The sequence below is a fragment of the Meles meles genome, chromosome 18, assembly GCF_922984935.1.
Source record: "Meles meles chromosome 18, mMelMel3.1 paternal haplotype, whole genome shotgun sequence".
Lineage (NCBI taxonomy): Eukaryota > Metazoa > Chordata > Mammalia > Carnivora > Mustelidae > Meles > Meles meles.
In genome coordinates, this window is record NC_060083.1 from 59,418,505 (window position 1) to 59,443,879 (window position 25,375).

Consider the following 25,375-nt stretch of genomic DNA (forward strand, 5'->3'; position numbering starts at 1 on the left):
TTCCTGTCCGGGAGGGTCCTACTCCTTAGAGACAATGTTCCTCTCTTTGGACGAGGGCCCGGGAGCAGAAGGTGTGAGGGGGACAGGCTGGAGGGTTCAACATCCAGTGTACCTAAATTCACTTAACCCCTATTTTTAGTACTGAGCTCAACCTTAGTTGTGCCTGGGTCCCCCGAGTCCAGAGTCTGTGTTTTAACTCTTCCGCTGAGAATCATCTGCCAGCCTTCGGCCAGGGTGTGGGGAGGGCAGCTCTGGCTGTGCAGCATAAAGGAGGGGATCTGATGCCCCTTCAGCAGGCTTCCCACCAATCGTCTTCATTTTCGCCTTCCACCTCGGCGTCCAGAGCTCCTGGAACTGCCAGTTCCTGAGCCGTTGGGGGTAACAGTTTAAGTGGGTGATTATCAGCTTTTCCTTCTGCTCACTCGGGATTCTGACCTCCGTGGCCTGCTAAGTTATTTAACACTTGCCTTTGTTCTCGTCCCTACACCACACTGTTGGTATTCCTTTCCCATTCCCCCAGTCCTTCTGTATTAAGCTTTTAAACAATGCTCTTACTGGTGGGTTTTGACTGGAAGCAAACGATGTTCAATCATCCATCTTTCCCTGGACGTCTGTGACTCAGAATCTACCCTATTCCCGTAATCTCAGAAAAACAGCAAGAACACCCTTCAGTCTAACGGTTATTGAATAGCAGGCGTTTTTCTTCCCATGATCTTGCTGAACCTTGACAACAGCCATGAGAGGTGAAGTGCGGTGCGGTCTCCACGGTGGGAAGCCTGAAGCCCCAGGACGAGTGTGAGCGCGGTACTTGCGGGCAGCTGGGAAGAGCTGGGAAGCAGGCTGGCCTTCGGCTTCCAGGCAGGCGGGTTCAGCTAGGGCCTCCCAGCACGGCACTTGCTGGAGCCCCGGCCCTTGAGCCACAGCCACGTGTGATGAGAGAGAAACAAGGTGCAGAGTCTGGCCTTGGGAGCCTCAATCCATTCTGCAGCCGCCGGGGTCCCCCGAGGGAGGGCGAAGGGCCCCAGGGAGGGGGAGGCCCAGCTGCGGGCAGCTCCCCGGCAGAGCACCTCCCTCCATGGCTGCCTGGTCCCCAGGGTGGACTCCAGGGCTGGGGGAATAGTTGGGGAAGCAGTCAAAACTTCAGGGACAAATGAAATATAAAAATGAAGAGCGAAAGACAGAAAGTAAATTAGCGGTTGCTTAGGTCCGGAAGAGGGTTTCGGGGGACGTGTGGATGCACCCCTAGTGAGCTCAGGGTCTCTTCTGTTCTAAAATTCAACAGTAGTAATGATCGCACAACTCTGAATATACTAAATACCACTGGACTGTACACTTCAAAGGGTGAATGGTACAGTATGTGAGTGATACCTTCATGAAGTTATATTAAAACAATTATCTGAGAGGAATGAACTTCCTAATACTAACAGGACTGACAGAATCTTCCTTGTCCATTTAGAGAAATCTGGGACCTGTGATTTGCCCTTGCCAAATCTGTCTTCCCAGGGGACCAGCGAGAGCCTCAGTAGACTGGCCTGCTACTCCGAGCAACGGTGTCAAAATTACACTGTCTTAGGGATGGCACAGAGCAGGCAAAGGTTGATGAGAATTAATATTGATGACGATTAACCAATCAGCACTACGAGTTCCTCAGAGGGAGGACACAGGAGATGACGAGTAAATGTAAGCAGTAAAACAAGGATTTTATATTCCAACCTCAAATATCCCATTTTCCCCTAGGCTAGCTGAAACAGCTGCAAAATTCAGTTTTTCCCTCAATAATTCTTCTTTTTTAAAAAAAATCGTAAAAGAAGGATAATAAGGACTGCTTCCAGGAAAGGGACAAGTCCTCCACAAACACAGACGCCAAGTTTTGAACAATATGGATGTGGGGAGACCTAATCTCCGTGGACGGGGACTGCTCGGTCACTGCCGGGGGAGGGGTTCACGTCCCCGAGCCCCGGGGGATCAGACTCTGCGTCTGGCAGAAATTGCTTCCCAAGTCTCTGGGGGCAGTTGGCTGTGCTGCACCTAGAACCTGGGTGAGCCCCCCCCCCCCCCCCCCCCGGGAACTTACTTTACGAGTCTTAGCGTGTCCTTCCGGATGTTGACCAGGCTTCTCAGAGTCTTTACAGGCTCTTGGGGAGGCGGGGCAGCGTAAGGAAACTGTCAGAAACAAAGTGGGAGAAGGCAGTGTGTTTATAGAGATGCGTAACTGTCCCCCCGGCATAAAGCTTCAGGGCTGACAAAGAACAGCCTTTCAAGGTGAGATGGGAAGGCACAACTCTCCTAACTGAGCGAGGACACCGAGCCCCGACATGTTAAGTGAGCTTGCTCAAGGTCACGGCCAGGGGGCGAACCGGGATTCGATTTGGCGTCAAAAGGCCTAGGTTTATCTGCTTTTTCCACTGTAGGCAGCTTATTTGAGTCAGCATTCAAAATATGGATAGCTAATAAAAACTCCTCCTGAAGTTCCAAATACCAAAGGACACACTGCGGCCGAGTTAATCACAAAAGGCTTTTCCATCTGACCCGAGACAACAGGGAGCCAGACCTGCAAGGTTTTTTCCTTCGGTGAAGCCACATGGTGTCTTCGGCATTTAGGAACTGCAAATAAAAGAGAACCCCATTGTGTGTACAGAGCCGAGGCCACACACAGAGAAGAGCCAACTCTCCCGCGGCTGGTTATGTAAAGCAGAGTTCCTGAAAATGGGAGCAAAGAGCTATTTCGGGGTCATCAAAGGTTTATGATTGTCTGTCATTTACCTTAGGCTTTCACTCTTTCCCCATTGAGATGGGGAGTTGTGGATGATGAAATTGAGATACAGAGGGGGACACAGTACAAGACTTGAGTGGGGTTTGCTTTCACACAATTAAGAATGATTTTTAAACGCTGTCAGTATTGTTCTACTGTTATCTGGACAATAAACATTTTTTAAATTTTTAATTTAATTTATTTATTTTAATATTTTGTTTGTTTATTTGACAGAGATCACAAGTAGGCAGAAAGGCAGGCAGAGAGAGGGGGAAGCAGACTCCCCGCCGAGCAGAGAGCCCGATACGGGACTTGATCCCAGCACCCCGAGACCATGATCTGAGCTGAAGGCAGAGGCTTAACTCACTGAGCCAGCCAGGCGCCCTGGGCAATAAACATTTTTTACACAAAATTCTGAGAAAACCCACTGGCCAGTCTTTGTAGCTTGGCGAAACTGCAGTACTCCTAGTTCTAGGAGTGTCTACCTCCCAGCGCTGGGATCAGAAATAGGACACCCACATGATCCCCTAACTGTACCTTCACATATTTTTGCTGAATGTGGTTCTTTTTCTTGGGAAACATAATTTAACCTAAGGTACATCTGATTTTATGTGTTCAGTATGACTGTTGATAATTCACTTGCATGAATGAGACGCTGGAGCAAACACATTTAGTCTACGTTACGCGTGTTTAGGTCACCCACCTTGCGGGTATTATACAGCAACACTGACCTTATTCATTGATACACTACACATATATTCTTTTAAAATACTAGGACTGTTTGTTTTTCTAATTACAAAGTAATGTATGTTCAAGCAAAAAATTTGAAAAACACAAATACAAAATCGGCTACAATTTTACCGCTTGGCAATACCAAAGCGAACACTGTAGGATGTGTCTCTCCAGATCGGCGTCCATCCTCCCATCCGGCCATCTACTCACCTACCCTTCTCTGTGTCTAGGCACGGTTTCAAACGGTGCCCACTGTTTTATTCTCTTTTTCACTTGGAAAGATGTGGTAAATGTTTCAAAAGTCTATAATCAGACAACATTATGACTACATTGGAGAAAGGGACATCTTTTATTTAATCAGTTCCATCGTATTCCATGTTTTCCATTGGTTTTACACTTTTTTTCTTCTTTTTTTGCCGATACAGATGTTGTGGTGAGGGCCTCGTTCCTCCATTTCTGCGTGCTTGTTTGATTACTTCCTTAGGACAAATTCCTAGAAGTGGAATTACTGGATCAAAGAGTAAGCATATTTTTAAGACTTTAAAAAATATTTTGCCAAATGGTTCTCCAGAAAGCTGATTCCAATTTTGCTCTCCCACTGGCAGCATATGAGGGGGCTTTTCTATAGGAAAGCTGCAGTTTCCAGTTCAGATCCTATCTGTGGCCCGTTTTCCCCTCCCCCCACTTTCCTAGGCTGTCACACTAAAGGAATTTAAAACAATTTTAAAATAAGCTTAAGCAAAAAGTAATTAGGCAAGAAAATCCGACACAAATGCTAGTCTATTCTAAAGCCAAAATAAATGACTTTGGGATTAAAATTTTTTTCTGGAGTAGCAAAGTTAATCATACTCACTTACACAGGTACTTGGGAGTTATCCACAAATCCTACCTGAGTTCAAAAAAAAAGAAAAGATGATTCTTCTTTCATTCTTTACCCTTCCCCACCCCCAAAAAAGAAAAACAAAAGGAAAGGGAAAAAGAAAGATGAGAGTTCTTCGTCTTCTACTTGGAATAATCCTGGAGCTTCCATTCTCTGTCAGAAAGGTACTGACCTTGAAGGTCTGGTCCATTAGTCTCCGAGCAGATCAAACTTTATTCCTTGTGCACTAGTCTTTACCTAAAGCCTGTGTTCATTACTGAAAAGTGAAACAGAATTCCAGAAACTGCATGCAGATATCCTTCATGAGGCTGTTCAGTTTCTGTGGCCCAGAATGGTGTCTGAGACGCGGGAAGGCACTCCATAAGGCCCCCTTGAGCTTGAGGCAAGAAGTCAGGACTGACCTTACAGAAGGCCTGGCAGTCTTCCTCCATCTGTGGGCCTGGTGGTGGCATGTTTTGTACAAGATCGAAAAGGCCATCTTTTCTTGACTGGCCTAGTTGTGTCGCGGTACTTGTATCTGGGAGAAAAAAATTCTGTTTGGTCCTTCCTTGTCGCCATTCACTCCCTAACTCGGCAGATGCTTACTGAGTATCTACGACGTGCCAGGATCAGGCTGGGTTCTTTAGGTACGTACTTCTTCACCTCACTTTGATTGTGATAAAATACACATAGTATGTTCACCTTCAGCACGTTAAGCACAGTTCCGCGGCCTGCAGTATAGTCACAGGTCATGCTACCATCACCACCCTCCACCTCCAGTTTCTTTTCTTTAATTTTTAAAAATATTTTTATTTATTTATTTGACAGAGAGAGATCACAAGTAGGCAAAGAGGCAGGCAGAGAGAGGAAAGGAAGCAGGCTCCCCGCGGAGCAGAGAGCCCGATGTGGGGCTCGATCCCAGGACCCCAAGATCACGACCCAAGCTGAAGGCAGAGGCTCAACCCACTGAGCCACCCAGGCACCCCACCACCTTCAGTTTAAATACATTCTTCTTTGGGGCACCTGAACGGCCCAGTTGGTGAAGCATCTGCCTTCAGATCGGGTCACGATTGCAGGGTCCTGGGATCGAGCTCCACGTCTGGCTCCCTGCTCAGTGAGGGAGTCTGCTTCTCCCTCTCCCTCTGCCCCTGCTCGTGTGTGTGCACTCTCTCTCTCAAATAAATAAATAAAATATTTTTAAGAATAAATGTAAGAAATACATTCTTTTTTTTTTTTAAGATTTTATTTATTTATTTGACAGACAGAGATCACAAGCAGGCACAGAAGCAGGCAGAGAGAGAGAGAGAGAGGAGGAAGCAAGCTCCCTGCCGAGCAGAGAGCCCGAAGCAGGGCTCGATCCCAGGACCCTGGGACCATGACCTGAGCCGAAGGCAGAGGCTTTAACCCACTGAGCCACCCAGGCGCCCCGAGAAATACATTCTTATTTAATATGTTCAACACTAAGAGACACGTCTGCCGTGCACACCAGACTGTCAGGTCCTTGAGGAGCTCAAAAATACGTTGGTTGATTAGATAAATGAAGAATGTCAGGACTAACATCCTCATTTTGCAGACAAAGAAACTGGATTCTAAAGATTTGTGTAATTACTAAAGATCCGGGGCTAACGAGTGGCAGCGTCAGGACTGGAACCCAGAACTAGGGACTGACTCCAAAGTCCCCATCTTTCCACGGCAGCTGCCTCAGCTCGTGCAGGGAACGCTGCTCTGATCCCGCGAGTTCTCCAGGAGCCTGAGCACAGCGCAGAGAGTCTGACACTTAACCTCTCACTGCAAAAGATACCAAATCCTGTTCAGGTTCTGGAAGCCAGTCACAACTCCGGATTACATCCTTATGCTTAGCCAGCAGTTCAGACAAAAGCACACCTAATACCGTACTCCTTTCACATTTTAACTGGAGTATCTAAGGTCTTAGAGAAAAGCTTTCTTGGAGCACAGCAGGACAAAACCCTTTCGCTTGTAAGATCTAAGAGCGCCTGCAGAAGGCACGACCCTACATTCAGGGTACAGTGGTGCCAGAGAGCACTGACAGCAGCAGAAGCGGCCGCCGCTCACCTCCTGCTGAGCTGCTCAAAAGCGTGGCACTGATAGATATTTCTAGAACACAGTGGTTTCTCTGCGAAACTCTGTTTAAAGAACAAAGATGCGTACCCATTCATTCCACACCGCACTTTGCCCTGAGTCCCGTGCTGCGCCTGGGATTCGGTGAGGGAGCAGGCCCCCCTCTCTTGGTTCTGTCTGTAGGGGGCCCGGAGCTGTGACAGCTTGTATCTGGGCCATCACCCTCCCAGGACTGGCCTGCTGTGTCTGTACTGAAATTAGCCCAAGTCTCAGAATCATTTAAATCCCGAACACCTCAAGTCCAGGACAGGAGTATAGTACAGGCTCAGCCAAATGAACTCTTTCAATGGGCCCCAGGCGACTGCCCATCCAGGTTCTGCCTGAACACTGAGCAAGCAAGTTCCTCTTTGGCCTTTTATCCCAGCGTTCATCGGTTTCCTGTTACACTTGCGTGACACTGGCCAAGTGCCACCTAGTGGCCAAGTGAGGAACTGCAAGTTTAGACTGACCGGAAGGTGAACGGATGAACGAATCTCTGTGTGCGTGTGTGTGGTTTTTCTTATTTTATTTTTTTATAATTTATTTATTTATTTGACAGAGGGGGGATCACAAGTAGGCAGAGCAGCAGGCAGAGAGAGACAGGGCGGGGGGAAGCAGGCTCCCTGCTCAGCAGACAGTCCTATTTGGGGCTCGATCCCAGGACCCTGTGATCATGACCTGAGCCAAAGGCAGAGGCCCAGTCCACTGAGCCACCCAGGCGCCCCTCCTAGATTTTTTTTTTAAATATTTTATTTATGGGGCGCCTGGGTGGCTCAGTGGATTAAGCCGCTGCCTTCGGCTCAGGTCATGATCTCAGGGTCCTGGGATCGAGCCCCGCATCGGGCTCTCTGCTCCGCGGGGAGCCTGCTTTCTCCTCTCTCTGTCTGCCTCTCTGCCTACTTGTGATCTCTCTCTGTCAAATAAATAAATAAAATCTTTAAAAAAAAAAAAAAAAAAATATTTTATTTATTAATTTGACAGACAGAGATCACAAGTAGGCAGAGAGGCAGGCAGAAAGAGAGGAGGAAGCAGGCTCCCCAATGAGCAGAGAGCCCCATGCGGGGCTCCATCCCAGAACCCTGAGACCATGACCCGAGCCGAAGGCAGAGACTTTAACCCACTGAGCCACCCAGGTGCCCCGCCCCTCCTAGATTTTTTAAAAAAAGAATTTATTTATTTGTCAGAGACAGAGAATGAGCAGGGGAAGCATCAGGCAGAGGGAGAGGGAGAAGCAAGTTTCCCACCAAGCAGAGAGCCTGATGCAAAGCTTGATCCCAGGACCCTGCGACCATGACCTGAGCCGAAGGCAGACATTTAACCTACTGAGCTACCCAGGTGCCCCGTCCTAGATTTTTTAAACCATTCTAATTTCAGAGATTTTGTTAAACCACCCCAACAGATGCACTCAGATTTTGTTGTAGAAAATATGGCCACAATGCCTATGAGGTTATAAAATATCTTATTTTAGCTGTAAATTATTGGGCAATTCCCAGTAGTCTATAAAAAGGACTACAGTCATTCAGAAAAATAATTAACTTCAATAAAAAGTTGGGTTTTTTTTTTTTAAATACATAATTTGGGGCATCTGGGTGGCTCAGTCGGTTAAGGAACTGCCTTTGGCTCAGGTCATGATCCCAGAGTCCTGGGATCGAACCCCACATCGGGCTTCATGCTCCTCGAAGAGCCTTCATTCTCCCTCTCCCTCTGCCTGCCATTCTCCCTACTTGTACCCTCTCTCTGTCAAATAAGTAAATACAATCTTTTTTAAAAAACATATAATTTGCTAACATTTTCTATTAGCTTCAGGCCTGGTCATACGCATATGGCTGGCAGCCCAGATATGGCCACTGGGGGCTCCCTCAGGTGGCTACTCTGTCCTTTGCAATGCCTCCATCATTTTGTGAGCACTTCCTTACTTTCTAGGGCCACAAGATACTCCAGGTTAATCTCATGTTTTTCTCCATACCTGGAACTGATCGTGTCTCCAAAGAGCCCTGGTTGTTTTTAAAGAAGTCTACTTCCTACCGTTTTGTACTCACTAATCTCTAATGAACACTTGATCTGTTTCTAGTTTTCACTATCATAAACAATGATGCCATGAACATTCCTTAAAAGGAATCTTAACTTTAAAAAAAAAAAAAAAGGGGGGGCGCCTGGGTGGCTCAGTGGATTAAGCCGCTGCCTTCGGCTCAGGTCATGATCTCAGGGTCCTGGGATCGAGCCCCACGTCGGGCACTCCGCTCCGCGGGGAGCCTGCTTCCTCCTCTCTCTCTGCCTGCCTCTCTGCCTACTTATGATCTCTCTCTGTCAAATAAATAAATAAAATCTTTAAAAAAAAAAAAAAAAAAGGAATCTTAATAGGAAAAAAGGCTGAAAAATGGCGGGGGGGGGGGGTGAAGGGTGGAGGAGAAAAACAAATTAAAATGCACTAATTCAGTTTTTATTTAGGAAAGAAAATGCTCCAAATGCCGAAACCCTGCTTCCAAAGAGAAAGATTATTTTAGACAATCTATAATTAAAATAGAAAAGTACTCATTTTATATATTAGCAGATATGTAATATTTGTGCCAAAGAATCAAATAATAGTTACTATGGAAACCAACATCTGGGGTCGTATGAATAACTCATTTACAGCACTACATGAATGCTTTCTTTTACAGATTCTAGGGCTTTTATATTTAAATTTCACTTCCTTTTCATCTGATGTCTGCTTATTTTCTCAGCTTTCTCTACTTCCCCTCTTCTTCTCAGATGTGTAGTGTGTCCAAGACTTACCAGTGGGTATTTTTAGACTGGTGATGCTTTAGAACATTTTCTTAAATCAGCGTCAGGGGAGAACAGTTTAGTCTTGGCTTGCACGCTGTGAAATGAATACAAATTTGCCTATTTAACCAGCTGCAGCCCTGAGCAGACTGTATTGTGCCTGCTGTAGACCAGAACGTCAAGTGTGCTATATTTACAGCAGTAAAACCCCTTTGCACTGATTTCTCATCCAGTCCTCGTTGGGGAGTCAATCACCAGTGCAGAAAGACGAGTGACCACAGAGCTCCCAACAGGCAAGACCCTCTGCTCACGCATCTCAAAGATGGGCGGGAGGCGCTAAGAGGGTGTCACAAGACGACCTTAACACAAAGATGCTTCGGGCGTCCAGGTTTGGTTACCAAAGGAATCAATCCAAGAAAGCAGTCTATTTATAGTCTGTTAACTCCTCTGCAAGGTCTCCTGGCAGGAAGCACACAGGACCAATGTCATAGCTATGTGACATCACATCTAACGTTGACCTTTTCCAAAATATTTACACCCTATGATGAGATTATTCCTAATTAACCAGTTCTCTCCAATCACCCTAATAGGTGATAAGAAGAGCATGAAAAATCCACTGCACAGTAAAGCACCCACCATAAAATCACACAGATCTGGGCTGATGACCATCGCTGTGTACTGCTTTGGTAACAACTGAAACCTACTTGACTTTCAGTTCCCCACTGATAGAAAGCTCTCACCAAGACACTCCACACCCCCCCCCCCCAACAGAACCCAGATAAAGCACAACCCACTCATTCTGTGCTTCTAAAATAAAAGTACCTTGCGGAAGATGAGCTGTTTTTAGATGTAAAGGATTTTGCTTGACACCAGAGAATTTTAAGGGGGGTTAAAAGGGAAAAAAAGAAGTGCTTTTATTAAAGTGGCACAGTCATCTTTTCCCTCCAGCAAGTTGGTAAATAATGACTAATGGTCAGAGAGACGACTCCTTTCAGACAAGCACTCCGTTCTGGACGCCTGACTTCCGGATTTCATCTGGTTGAAAGACTCATAACCCAGCTCACAAATAAGAAGCCACTTCTCAGTGCGGGATTTTGAGATGACACTGTATGTAAAGAATGTGCCCAGAGAGACAAGCACCGGTATTAGTTGAAATAAGTATTTTAAAACATACCACACATATTTTTTTTTCTGCCCCCAAAGAATATCGAATATCACCAAGTATTAGTTTTCCAGTCATTTTCAACAGGCCAATTACTAAGATGGGCAAGAGGAACAAAGGCTTTTTCATTCCTTATTTCAAAAACAAAAAAACTGTAAGCTGGTCTTCAAGTTAAAGGGGTCCTTCTGTGCTCCCGCTGAAATATACAGACTCTAACATGACATAAATAAGGTCTAAAATTAATTATAAGAGTTGTCAAGTCTCCTCTCATATTCCTGGAGAGAAAATACGCTCTGGCTTGAGAAAAAGGACAACAGTATGAAATGCAGAACTGGGTACGTTTACAAGCCAATCAGTGACAGGGTTCTCAGCCCTGGTGAGGCCTGCTGAGTTTGGCGAGGCTACCGATTTGCCGATACGGCCCTAGGAAGAAAGCTGTTACTCTGAGTCAGTAACCCTACTGAGATCTTATTTTCTTCAGCTAACCATGAGATTTGGAAACCCCATATGATGAGCATACAGTAAAAACCTATGGCGTAGGGGCGCCTGGGTGGCTCAATGGGTTAACGCCTCTGCCTTCGGCTCAGGTCATGATCCCAGGGTCCTGGGATCGAGCCCACGTCGGGCTCTCTGCTCCGCAGGGAGCCTGCTTCCTCCTTTCTCTCTGCCTGCCTCTCTGCCTGCTTGTGATCTCTGTCAAATAAATAAAATATAAAAAAAAAAAAAACCAACTTATGGCGTATGTCAGGGTAACTTTAATTTCTAAGTTCTTGATACTATGATCTGGATTCTGCAGCTCATTTAACAAGGTGGCACTTGCTCCACTCTGCCCTGCTAAACTTCTAGAAGTTTTGAGAGCTCTGACTCTTCTTCAGCCACCTTTAACAGCAGTGAACACCCAAGGTTATATAACCCAACTGAACTGCCTAACTTGGCTCATCCAAAAGCCTTAGCTCATTTAAGTGTTCCTATAGTGAAATCTAGCAGCTATCGCTTTAACCTTTATAGGCTGAATACAGAAGGTCAATCTCAGAGACAAAATGCACTCCAGCTCCAAGGTCGACTTTTGTCCCTGGCTTCCCTCTCATTCTGTGTTCCAACCCCATCCCTTCCTTGGCCTCCTACTTGAGATCTCTGCCTCTCCCCATGTCTGTCACCTGTCCCCTCTCAGCCCATTCTTGCAAATCTCCACTCCTTCAGCCACATCCTTTAACATCTCCAATTTTCCTCTTCTCAGCAATTGAGTCTCTAGGGCTCTTCCTCTTTTTACTGATTTCCCCTGAGCTATCAAGACCCTGAGCTTCTGATCACCTTTCAGGGTCTGTCGGGGTTTAATTCCAGTACATCCAGAATAAATAGGTGTCCTGGCATTAACCATAAGCTTTCTGAGACTAAAAATAGCCAAGTTCCAAGTTTCAGCATGGTACAAGACAAAAGATGGTACAATGGATAATAATTCCCCAAGAAGCAATACACGGTCACATCTCCTAACATTGCTAATCTGACTCCTAGGTTTGTAATTCTTGACCATTAATACAAAGATTCTTTAAGTGTTAGTTAATAATCTGTTACAAAAGCATACCTCCCTAATAAAGTGGGAAGTCAAAAGTTCAGCAAGGATTTAGTGACTGGCTTCTAACAAATAAATTATGGAAAAAGAAAGATACATAGTGGGTAAACCTGACAGACACCACCTTGACCAAGTGATCAAGGTCACCATCAGCAGTACTGAGCTGGGCTATCCTGTACCTCTGAGGTGATCAGAGCACTTACCACCTGGGAGTCTTCCCCCAAATCTGCAGCCCTGGTGTGATCACGAGAAAACACCCGAAAACCCAAACCAGGGGAAGTCCTACAAAATACCTAACCAGTACACCTCAGAATTGCCAAGGTCATGAAAAATAAGGAAAAACCAGGAAACCGCCCCAGATGAAAGGAGATGAGGAGATGGGACAAGGAAAGGTGACGTGGAATCTCGCATTGGAAAGAGAGACATGAGTGGAAAAACTCGTGTGGTCCTAATGAAGTCTGTAGTAGTTGATCCCCCCCCCTTTTTTTTTTTGGTTTGGGCTTCTCTGTGAAAAGAAATCTGAGTAAAGTCTGGAGTTAAAAAAAAAAAGGCAGTAAAGCACCTATGCTAATTTTTAGTTTGGCTAAAGGGACCACGGCTGTGTAAGAGGTTATTCAGCAAGAGAAATAAATGCTAAGATGCGATGGAAAGCAGAGGACCTCACAGTAGAACGTGTAGGTCTTGGCTCTTGCTGTACTGGTCATGTAATTCCTGACAAATCACTGTACCTCAGTAAGTCCCCACGGCCTTACCAGCAATATATGCTTCCTATTCGCACCTCATAATTTGTGAGATTAAAATAGAAACCACACTGGTTATTTTAATAGGACTTAATATAAGGCACTGGTTCAACGGGCATTAGAGAATGAAAAAAAAAAAAAAACCACAAGAAGGGGACGCCGAGCTGAAAGAGAGTGACCTCAGGAAGCAGCTCCCTGCCCTCCAGGCTGAGGGAACAGACGGGAGAGGTGGAGGTTATCTGATCTCAGACGCCTGCTGAACCTGGGACTCGGAATTTCTCTTCTTTTTAAGTATAGTTGACAGAAAGAAACTGAAGATGGCAGAGACGAATGGGAAGACAAACGTTCCACGCTCCTGGATTGGAAGAATCGATATTGTTACAATGTCCATATTACCCAAAGCAATCTACCGATTTGGCACAGATCCTATTGGATTTCTGAGGGGGACCCTTCTGCTCCCCCCCCCGCCTTCCAGCACCCCCTGTTGGCGGAGCCTGGCAGGGCACTGTGGGTCTTGGAGAAATGGGACCCCCCTGGGCCCCAGCCCCAGCCCCAGCATCTGGGGAGGTTAGAGGACCGAGAGACAATGGCTTAGCTATTAATTGTGAAATAACTTTATAGACCGTCACCTCCGCCCACGGGTTCTTATTATTATCATTACTTCTGTGAAGGGCTCAGGCCACCCGCGTGCTCTGCTCTTTCCTTTAAATATATTTTAAGGTACAGGTTAGCTGAGGATACACACTCGTGGTGTTTCCAGCATTTAAAACGTGAATAAACAGAAAAACGGCTAGGGGCTATGTTTTCTTCTTTGCTGATACAACCTTTACACAAAGCTCGTTTATCCGTGCTGCCTTCTCGAGCCTGACTTCTGTAATGACCGGGCTGCTACCTTCCCTGATGGGCCTGGCAAGCCCGTCTCAGGGGCAATAAGGGTGCTTCTTGGGGACACTAGTCTGAATATGACTGTTACTGGACTCAGGAACCTTTGACTTTTATAGAATTTGCAGAACAGTTTTGTTATAAATTAAGGCCACTATGCCTCTCTTTAAAATCTGAAAAAAATTAACCAAATTTTTCTTTGAAATGCAACAGCAGTAAGCATAGTTTCCCGTAAGGCGGCGTGTCCGAGGACAACAGGAAACAGGGGTGAGAGTGTACACTGAGCTCCAGTAGGTTTCAAAGAAATTTCGAGGAAATTCCTACAACACAGATGCGTTAGTTTCACTGCTGAGTACCACAGCAGATCTCTGTGTGCTGGTTTGTTAAGAAACGGCATTAACCAACAAACCACAAGTTCAAGTGTTTTAGAGGCACTTTCCAAGTCAGCAAACTTATGTCATAAAGTTCCTTTCTCAGAGCTTCTGCGAAACTGTACAAGGCGTGTATCACGTCCTTCCCGTGTGTGCATGTGTCTGATCTTCCTGTGAGATTACAAACTTGAGGGGAAAAAAATTCATGTTGCAGTTGTCTTCGTATCACTCAGAGTGATTAGACCAGAACATGGAGAAGACAGAAATAGGAGGGAATACATCAGTGAGGTCTTCAGAAGAGCATAGAATGGGCCCATGATGGCTCTGGGGATCCTATGTGCCCCTCAGGCTAAGTGGCAGGCTAGCACCAAAAGGGTTCACAGAGTAACTAGAAAACACACGCCGCCAAGTGTTTTTTAATAAATTTTTAAAAATTTAAGTTTAACTAGGAGCTAAGACTAGAGAATAGAAATGAGACCATTTGATAAAGTGAGGGCAACACCAAAGACCCCGTTTCAGGCCTCGATTCTTGCATTTACTGATAAGTGAGACCTCGGGGGAGTAATTTATCGTTTCTGGGCATCAGTCTCCTCATCTGTAAAATGGGATTTACAGCCCTCGTCCATCTCCAAGGGTAATTAAAAATCAAATAAGAAATGTTTTAAGGTTCATACAGTGCTATGAAAATATTGGTGATCATTAGTGATCACTTGTGATTTTCATTAGTGATAATACTATCTTCTTTTTTTCAAAAAGATTTTATTTATTTATGAGAGAGAGAGAGATACAGTAGGGGGAGGGGCAGAGGGAGTGGGACAAACAGACTCCATGCGGAGTGCCGAGCCCGAGGTGGGACTCGGTGTTAGGACCCTGAGATCATGACCTGAGCTGAAACAGAATCCCATGCTCAACAGACTGAGCCAACCAGGCGCCACAATAACTCCATCTTCTTTAGAGAATTCTACCCGTAATACGGTTGCAAATGCAGGCAGACCTCAGATTTGTGCGGGTTCATGGCCAGACCCCCTGCAATACAGTGAGTCAAATGAATGGGACATGAAGGGAACAAATGCTGTTAGAACTTGCTCAGTGCAGGATTGCCATAAACCTTCAATGTGTAAAAAAAAAAACCTCACCATCTGGGGCGCCTGGATGGCTCAGTGGTTAAGCATCTGCCTTAAGCTCAGGTCATGATCCCGGGGTCCTGGGATTGAGTCCCATATCGGGCTCCCTGCTCAGCCTGCTTCTCTCTCTCCCACTCCCCCTGCTTGTGTTCCCTCTCTTGCTGCATCTCTGTCAAATAAATAAATAAAATCTTTAAAAAAACAAAAAACAAAACTCAACATCGGCGAAATGCAGTAAGATGAAGCCCCATGAAACAAGGAACGCCTGTATTTGCAAAAATGAACGTATGAATGAAATATCAGCAATTAGGTAAATATCTCTTATCTATGAATCCCAAAGCACTCGGAGTAAACAGCGTTAGGATGTATCTCACTTTGTTGTGACGCAGGAGAGCTACAGCAAATCTGCCACATGCCCTACTGGAATTCAACCTCTGGGGAACAGCAGGCTCTTGGGGAGACATAGAAATTCCTACCACGGTGACTGGAAGGCTCTTTGAGGTTCTCAGCTTATGACTGGAAGGCAATGGGAGATACTCTGTAATGTGGAACGGGAGGTAAGCAAGGTTGCGGCGATCTAACAACCAGGACTTCTACGGCATGACCCCGAACAACCATGAGCCACTGAGGAAAACCAAGCAGAGGGCTGCACAACCAGCCCGTGTCCTGCAGGGAGACATGCGCACCCACTGCTGGGGAACTGGGGTTACCGACGGCGGCTGAGGGTTGCCCGTGCAGAGGTCAGGCTGCCCTGCACCCCGCGAAGCACCCCGTGCACCCCAGCTCTGCACCTCTCTCAGTGGTGCCTGTCCACGGACCGGGGCTCCCTGAGCGACGTGGAGAGCAGGCCTCGGAGACAGCAGTGGCACGTCTATGAACCACGATTCCTGTCTTTCTTTCTTCTCAAAGATTTTATTTTTATTATTTATTTGAGGGAGAGAGAGAGAGAGAGAGAATGGGAGTGGGGTGAGGGGCAGAGGGAGAAGCAGATCCCCTGCTGAGCAGGGAGACCAACACGGGGCTGGATCCCGGGTCCGCCTGGGATCATGACCTGGATCATGACCTGGGCCAAAAGCAAACGCCTAACCGACTGAGCCACCCGGGGGCCCTCCTACTCCTCCTTTTTTTTTTTTTTTTTCTCTTTTAAAGATTATCTATTTATTTATTTGACAGAGATCACAAGTAGGCAGAGAGGCAGGCAGAGAGAGAGGAAGGGAAGCAGGCTCCCTGCTGAGCAGAGAACCTGACTTGGGGCTCAATCCCAGGACCCTAGGATCATGACCTGAGCCAAAGGCTGAGGCTTAACCCACTGAGCCACATAGGCACCCCCCCTTTTTTTCTTTTTTTAAAGTCAGGTTTATTGGGGCGCCTGGGTGACTCAGTGGGTTAAGCCTCTGCCTTTAGCTCAGGTCATGATCTCAGGGCCCTGGGATCGAGCCCCAAGTCGGGCTCTCTACTCAGCAGGGAACCTGCTTCCCCATCTCTCTGTGCCTGTCTCTCTGCCTACTTGTGATCTCTATCTCTGTCAAATAAATAAATAAAATCTTTAAAAAAAAATAAAGTCAGGTTTATTGAGATCTAATTTACGTCAAAGGAAAGGCACCATTTTTAGTGTGCAGTTCTTTGAATTCTGACGAACGCGTACAGCCATGTCATCACGGTCATAATCAAGGGACAGAACACTTCCATCACCCCTAAACGTCGCTTCAGGTCCTTCTGCAGGCAACCCCTCCCTGCACCCCAGGCCCTGGCAACCACGGATCTGCTTCCTAGCCCTATAGTTTTGCCCTTTCCAGAATGACGAGACACATTCTCGCTTACATAAAACACCCAAAGGCCTCTGTCGGCTCCCACACAAACTGAGCGTTCCGTTACCACCAGAGCCTCTCGTGATGTTAGGAAGAGGGGAGACGCCAGGCTCGAGGGTTCGGAGGGCAACAAAATTCACGATGGCTTGGGATGCCAAGACACCCTCTCCTGAAAGCAGGATACATCCTGGTGAGATGGGAGCAGCTCTTACAAGTCCCCAAACAGGCCTCATTTTAAATCGTCCCTATCTAAACATCCTAGTTTCCTCTTCCACGATGGTATGGCACAGGACAGAACTTGATTTCCTTCCAGGTTAGATGCACTTCTGGTGTTAAAGGAAAACATGAATTACGGTAGCTGGAACTGAATATAGATGAATAAGAAAATTCTGTTAAAAGCTAAAAACTTGAAGTTTCAATAGGACGTTCTTCTTCCTGTCAGATCTGGCTTGACCTCATATTGAGTAATTCAAGCCTCACGAAATACTGGAGTTTTACTGAATCCTGCAAGACGCACTCAAGAGCTGTGCGGGGCTTAGGATAGGGTTAGGGTTCTCTATGTGACCTGAGAAAGCTGTTCGCTAAGACCACAATCACACTGTAATACATGAATATATCAGATCGCCACACTGTGTATCTGAAACTTAGACGACGCTCTAAGTCAATTATATCTCAGTGAAAACACGTAAGTTCAAAGAAAAAGAGACAGTGAAAGGCGAGCAGAGAGTGGGAAGAGACATTTGCAATATATTTATCTCAGAAAGGACCGCTATTTTCTTAGTAGTTCCTTACAAAGAAAGAAAAGGCAGATAAGCTAACAGAGAAACCAAACAAGCTAACGGAAAAGATTTGAACTAGGGCGCCTGGGTGGCTCCGTGGGTTAAGCCTCTGCCTTCGGCTCAGGTCATGATCTCAGGGTCCTGGGATCGAGCCCCGCATCGGGCTCTCTGCTCAGTGGGGAGCCTGCTTCTCTCCCATCTCTCTCTGCCTGCTTCTCTGCCTACTTGTGATCTCTGTCTATCAAATAAATAAATAAAATCTTAAAAAAAAAAGATTTGAACTGACGCTGCACAATAAACATGTGTAAGGGTGCTCGAGCTCATGAATCCTTAGGAAAAGGAGAATTAATCTTACACACTCACCAGGATGAAAAAGATGGAAGATAGTAGGGCTGGGGACTCTGAACCATGCTGGGTGGAGGGAAATTGGGAGAATTGCGGTGGAAAGCTACTCAGCGGTCTTGACAACGGCATACTCCCAAGCCGAGGCAAGGCCAGTCCCAGGCACACTCGTAAGACGCCCGCATACACGCAGCCCACGAGATCCATACGACAGGACGGGCTCAGCAGCACTATTCACCGTAGCTCCACACAGCAGCATGCCAAAGGCTACAAACCATCGTGCGGGTGAACCGTGGGACGTCACACACGGAGCACCGCACGACACGAATAAACAATCACTCTACCCGACGAGACCAGCAAACCTCACAAACGTTCTGCGTGAAAGGAACCAGACGTAAAAGCGCACGTGTGTACGGTTCTGCTTCCATAAAGAACAAATGAGGAGAGAAGACGGGATAGCGGTTACCCTGAGTGAGGGGTTGTGATAGGAAGGGGGATCTGGGGAGCTTCTGGGGGTCAGGCCATGTTCTAGTTCCTGATCTGGACACTGGTCATAGAGGTGTGTTTGCTTTGTGAAAATCAAGTGTACGTGTAGGATCTGTTACCTTTCAGTGTATCTGTTATACATCAAAAAGTATCACTTTTATCTTTTAGAAAAGATTTTTATTTATTTATTATTTGATAGAGAGAGAGAGGCACAGCGAGAGAGGGAACACAAGCAGGGGGAGTGGGGGACGGAGAAGCAGGCTTCCCGCTATCAGGGAGCGTGACACGGGGTTCGATCCCAGGACTCTGAGATTGTGACCTGCGTTGAAGGCAGATGCTTAACCGACTGAGCCACCCAGGTGCCCCAAGTACCATTTTTTTAAAAGATGTATTTATTTATTTATTTATTTGACAGACAGAGATCATAAGTAGGCAGAGGCAGGCGGTGGCGGGGTGGGGGGAGCAGGTTCCCTGCTGAGCAGAAAGCCTGACATAGGGCTGGATCCCAGGACCCTGAGATCATGACCTGAGCTGAAGGCAGAGGTTTTAACCCACTGAGCCACCCAGGTACCCACCCAAGTATTGTTTTTAAAAAGGACAAGCCAGCCCTATATAAATAGATCTAGAATGATCTCCTAAGATGTGCTACTCAATTAAAAAGCAAGGAGAGATGGGGCACCTGGGTGGCTCGGTGGGTTAAACCTCTGCCTTCGGCTCAGGTCATGATCCCAGAGTCCTGGGATCGAGCCCCACATCGGGCTCTCTGCTTGGCAGGGAGCCTGCTTCCTCCTCTCTCTCTCTCTGCCTGCCTCTCTCCCTACTTGTGATCTCTGTCTGTCAAATGAATAAATAAAATCTTTAAAAAAAAAAAAAAAGGACAAGCCAGCCCTATATAAATAGATCTAGAATGATCTCCTAAGGTGTGCTACTCAATTAAAAAGCAAGGAGAGATGGGCACCTGGGTGGCTCAGTGGGTTAAAGCCTCTGCCTTCGGCTCAGGTCATGATCCCAGAGTCCTGGGATCGAGCCCCGCATCGGGCTCTCTGCTCCGCGGGGAGCCTGCTTCCCTTCCTCTCTCTCTCTGCCTGCCTCTCTGCCTACCTGTGATCTCTGTCTGTCAAATAAATAAATAAATAATCTTTAAAAAAAAAAAAAAAGCAAGGAGAGAAAACAAGCAAGAACGGAAGTGAGAATGAGCTGTGCAGCGATGCTCTCGCACCTGCCACTGGCCCTCCCTGTTCCCGTTCTCCAGCTGCTGAGAATGTTGGCCAGACAGCCCAGAGCTGCTCCTTCTCCAGCAATTACGAACCAGAGCCTCCTGGTCCAAGAAAGTGGCCCCGATTTCTCGTTCGTCATACCACCACGGGGCCGTCAGCGGCCAGGGAGACGTGGGCAAGGGCAGACAAAAGGCCAGGCCCCTTGCCTCAAGATCGGGAGACTCTGCGGGACAAGATGTACTCCGAAGCCTTCCCGAGGGACCAGGCTGAAGCGAGTTTCTGCCAAGACCACATCGTTCGTTGTTCACTTTTGCTCCCCTGCCCCCATCTGGCTTCTGCTATCTCCATTCCCAGGAGAGCCTTCCTTCAACAAACAGCTCTCACAAAGATCTCCGTCTCAGGTTTGCTTCTGGAGAAGCAAAGGTATCTTCGGGCGGGATGTGGGTAGGTTACACACCTGCCAGATGGCGGGGACGGCCCACCCGCCCAGATGGTCCCTGGCGCGTTGTGGACGCACAGGCTGGTTTACAGGGTCTGGTACAGGAAGTACAAGAGAAATGGAGACATTAAAACTGTAGAAGTGGGCGGCTGTCATGAAGAGCCATCCATTCATCGAAAAGGAAAAAGCCAGCCTCGGATCCAGCAATCAACCACTTAAGGCCAACTATGACAGGCAGCCAGACTCCTGTGGCAATTTTCAAAGACAGTCATCTCTTGCAGGCACGAGACCTCATTTTAAGGAGTGGCCACACCAAAAAGAAGGCTGAGCTCTCAGCCCAGGTTAACAAAGTCAGGGCCCTGATGGGGAAAGAGGGGACTCTGGAGAAGGCTTGAGAACGGGATGTCTGTGTATATTCGCTTGAGAACCATGAACCCCAGATTCCCTGGGCCTGCAAAGTGGCCACTCCCTCTCCTTGGAAGACAGGGGAATCCCCTTTGAGGATGACACAGGGGTCTCAGACAAGTGCCTGACAAGACAGTGCCTGCCCTACAAAGGCGCTGCCCCATTTCCCGCCTGGCCACAGGCCATAATTACGGTCATATCTTAGCATGACTCACCTGGGCCCTGCTAGGCCTGCTAAGAGAGGGGAGTTATTACGCCAAAGGTATGCAGGTCCAGGCGAACACAGGCGCGGGGCAGAACAACGCATGTAGGAGTGGTCTCAGGGTGCTGGGCCAAGGGGTGTGGAGTATAAAGCCGGAGGAGGGAGAGCCTGCTGGTATGAGGACATATTCTCGTCACACAGAATTAACACCGTGGAAGGGCCCTGGGTCTAACATGGGCTGGGGAACGCGGCCTCATGGGAGCTTAGAAAAGCAACGGACCACAGTAACGGATTCCAGAATCTGGCACAGCAGTCGTTGGAAGAAAAGATCAAGAGGCTCAAAGGAGTAGGCACGTGAGGATGGGTCCCCCACACAGAATGGGAAAACCCACTAGCTGGCCACGTCCTTTCGGGGACCCTGGAAGCTGGTCCGATCGCCAATGCCGAGACTGCTGCTTATACTGGTTGCCAACCTAAGTCCTGCCTCACGTACCAGGGCCATCCTCCTCATTCCCACTGTAACCTGAGATGGGACTTGCATCAAATCTCCTGTGGCAGGAAGGCAGGTGAGGCCCCTCCATCTAGGCCTGGCTCCACAGCCCTCTGGATGGTAAGCTTTCATTAGATGGAATCGTCTGGACCACACAGACCTCGTCTCGTTTAGCTGCCTCTGTGTCTTCCCTCCTCAGCCCCTCCTCCAAGATGTGCTCGTTTCCCAGCTGTTGGAGAACTTCCTTAGTTCAGGGACTGCATTTTACCTGCCTTTGTGTCTCTAGTGTTTAACATTAGCCTGGAATATCACAGGCGTTCGATCAAACGGTAAATGAGGGGCATCTGGGTGGCGCAGTCATGGGCATCAGATCCTGATCTCAGGGTCATGAGACTGAGTCCCACGTCGGGCTCCGTGCTCAGTGTGGAATCTGCTCGGGATTCTCTCTCTTTCTGCCTCTGCCCCTTCTGCTCTCTCTCAAAATAAATCTTTTAAAAAGAAATGGTAAATGAGTGAAAGAGTGATTGAGTCAATCAATCAATGGTTTGTGTCATGGGGAGGGGAAAAAGATCCACAGTTGGCACAGCCTAATGATTAGTATAGAAAACCATCCACTTAGCCCGCACAGACGCCGAATTAAAGGTAAGAACAGAAAACTATTTCCTCCTTCTCCTCCTCTACTTCCCTCTCCCTTTTATAATTCTTTCTCTCTCTTTTTTTAAAAAAGATTTTATTTATTTATTTGACAGACAGAGATCACAAGTAGGCAGAGAAGCGGGCAGAGAGAGAGGAAGAAGCAGGCTCCCTGCTAAGCAGAGAGCCCGATGCGGGGCTTGAGATCATGAACTGAGCCGAAGGCAGAGGCTTAACCCACGGAGCCACCCAGGTGCCCCATTATTTAACTTATTTTCAAAGATTTTATTTATTTATTTGTCAGAGAGAGTACGCACAACTAGGGAGAGGGGCAGGCAGAGGGAGAGGAAGAAGCAGGCTCCCCACTGAGCACAGAGCTCGACGCAGGACTTGATCCCGCGTGGGATCTGGGATCATGACCTGAGCCGAAGGCAGACACTTAACTGACTAAGCTACCCAGTTGTCCCTATTTATTTATTTTAGAGAGAGAGAGAGGGAGAGAGAGAATCTTAGGTAGATTCCATGCTCAGCACGGAGCCTAATACAGGGCTCGATCTCACGACCCTGAGATCACCACCTGAACTGAAATTAAGAGTCAGATGCTTAACAACCAAGCCACTCAGGCGCCCCCTTTTCTATAGCTTCTTTCCATATAACCATACCCTGAAGTTTACACACCAGAGGGAAAACCGAGATCCCTGTCTTAAGTCTCAAAGCGAGGCAGCAGATCTAATATAGAACGCCCTGTTTCCCTAGAGAGAGAGCACGAGCCGGGGGGGCGGGGGGAACGACACAATGCAGCACATTTCGCAAAAGGAAGGAGCAAACTTAGTTGATGTTTTTGTATTAAAAAAAGAAATCTGGGGCACCTGGGTGGCTCAGTGGATTAAGCTGCTGCCTGCAGTTCAAGTCATGATCTCAGGGTCCTGGGATCGAACCTGCATTTGGCTCTCTGCTCTGCAGGGAGCCTGCTTCCTCCTCTCTCTCTGCCTGCCTCTCTGCCTACTTGTGATCTCTCTCTCTCTGTCAAATAAATAAATTAAATCTTAAAAAAAAAAAAAAGAAATCTAAGCAGTAGTTTCAAACGATCTTCCCCTAGATACTTATTAACGACAAGAAGAAAGACGGTAACTCCACCATGCAGAAAACCGTGGGGAATTCTATCTCCAAAAAGCAATTGTTTACCCAAGTGATACGGATGCAATCAGGGTCGGGCACAGGGAGAACCTCTGAGGCGCTGGCAATGCTCCGCTTCTTGATCTGGATGCCCGGTACCGGCTGTTTGTTGGCAGTTTCTTTAAACCGTAGATATATGGCTCATATACTCACACACAAATATTTCGCAGTTCTCAATGCAAAAGTAAGAAGAAAAGTAATAGGAAGTAAGTTAAAAGGAGTGGTTTAAAAAAGAAAAAGAAAAGGACCAGGGGACGGGAACAGCCACATCAAAGGGTCTGACTTCTGCACCAACCCTTCCTGAGGTCTTTGTCACTGGAGACGTCAGGGTCGCACCTGACGTCTGTCGGTGACATGGCTTGCTGGCCTCCGTCACACTGCTGCCTGCCCACGGCCACGGGACCCCGTTCCTCTGTTGATTCACCTACTACAGAAACCCAACTCTGTAAAACAGAGGTGTCAGGTCAGAAAACTCCCAGAACAGAAGAGCAAAAATACCCTTATCAAGCCAAGGAGCAAATTCTTGGACCCAACTACCTTCCAAAGGTGTCTTTTTTATGCTATAATTCATTTTCCAAAGGGATAGCTGACTTTGCACCTGCCGTCAAGTCTATTTTAGCTCTTATTTATCTACCATAAAAAAAAAAAAAAATCTATCCTGCTTTCCTTTAAAGGAACCAGCTTGGGGTGCCTGGGTGGCTCAATGGGTTAAGCCTCTGCCTTCAGCTCAGGTCAAGGTCTCAGGGTCCTGGGATCGAGCCCTGCATTGGGGTTTTTGCTCAGCAAGAAGCCTGCTCCCCGCCCACCCACCTGCCTCTCTGCCTACTTGTGATCTCTGTCTGTTAAATAAATAAAAATAAAATATTAAAGGAACCAGCTTTTTTCTTGTTATCTCTGGAATCAAGAGCAAGTTGAGGGGCGCCTGGGTGGCTCAGTGGTTTAAGCCGCTGCCTTCGGCTCAGGTCATTATCTCAGGGTCCTGGGATCGAGCCCCACTTCTGGCTCTCTGCTCAGCGGGCAGCCTGCTTCCCCCCTCCCCTCTCTCTGCCTGCCTCTCTGCCTACTTGCCATCTCTGTCTGTCAAATAAATAAAAATCTTTATAAATTAAAAAAAAAAAAAGAGCGAGTTGAAATTAACTCTAGAGGGGTGCATTCCCGGCCCCTCGGTAAGCCATGTGACTCTTGATCTCAGGAGCCTGAGTTCAAACCCCTTGTTGGGTGTAGCGTTTACTAAACAAACAACTCCATCTAGAATAAAATCTACCATTTGATTATATTCTCTTGGTATCTGGAAATATGACAATGTTATCTTCACATTGCAAAATAATGTTTGTTTACATATTCAATATTTATTCACTATGTGGCAGGAAGCAACTTTCCCTAAAGGAGGCACTTGAAATAATTTCTTCATCTTTATTAAGTATGAAAAGTACTATAAATGGAATAACTTTTTGGCATGAATATAAAAATGAATTAAATTTCAAAACTGAAGTCCTACAATGATTTCATTTATATCATTTTCTAAAACTGGTGAGTCAAGTCTCTGTAAATTGAGCCTTTTATTCCCATGTGCGCAGGGAGAGCGAGTTATTTTATTTTTTTTAATTTATTTGAGAGAGAGCGAAAGTGAGGGAGATCACAGAGGGAGAGCGAGAAGCAGACTTGCCATCAAGCAGAGAGCCTGATGTGGGGCTCGATTCCAGGACCCTGGGATCATGACCTGAGCTGAAGGCAGATGCTTAAAGCACTGAACCACCCAGGCGCCCGGAGCTGAGTGTTTCTACACGTAAATCATTGTGTATTGACACCAGTGGGATGAAGCTACCTAGCTCCAGTCCTCACCACGCTTATTCTGATCTTTTTATTGTTCTCCACAAGCCCCCAACCCCACTCAGGAGGCCACACCCTTCCTGTAGTTCACGAAACAACGAGACTGTTAGTTTATGAATTTCACGAACTTTCCTACTCCATGTGTTTTCCTAGAACCGCCTCCTCCCCTGCTCGGCAGCAGAGTCCCTTTTCCTATTTTTACAGAAAATTTAAATGTTTCTGTTTTAAAGATAACCATGTGTTCATTAGGAAAAATTCAAATTCAAATGCACATTTATATAGAAGAATACAAAGTCAGGAGTCAGTGCCTCCCCTCGCTGACGTGCCCCGAGTTACCACCGCGACAGGCTAAAAGGCGTCGTTCTCAGACGTATTTTATGCACCGACAAATTTAAACACACAAACATACGTATATCGTGACACACTGTTGTTTTGATCAGAGATGGAGTCAGATCCCACATTATACATAACAACTTGCTTTTTTCAGCAAACCAT

At 46.9% G+C, this 25,375-nt stretch overlaps 1 protein-coding gene across 3 annotated transcripts in view; it reads right to left on the reverse strand.

The window, feature by feature from the left end:
• Positions 1–25,375, reverse strand: part of RNF157 (ring finger protein 157) — a 96,704-nt gene that overhangs the window by 25,469 nt on the left and 45,860 nt on the right. For all 3 annotated transcript variants that reach the window (XM_045985608.1, XM_045985607.1, XM_045985609.1), the window contains exon 3: positions 2,075–2,163. In XM_045985608.1, the coding sequence (XP_045841564.1) occupies positions 2,075–2,163 (89 nt within the window). The remainder of the gene's footprint in view (positions 1–2,074; positions 2,164–25,375) is intronic.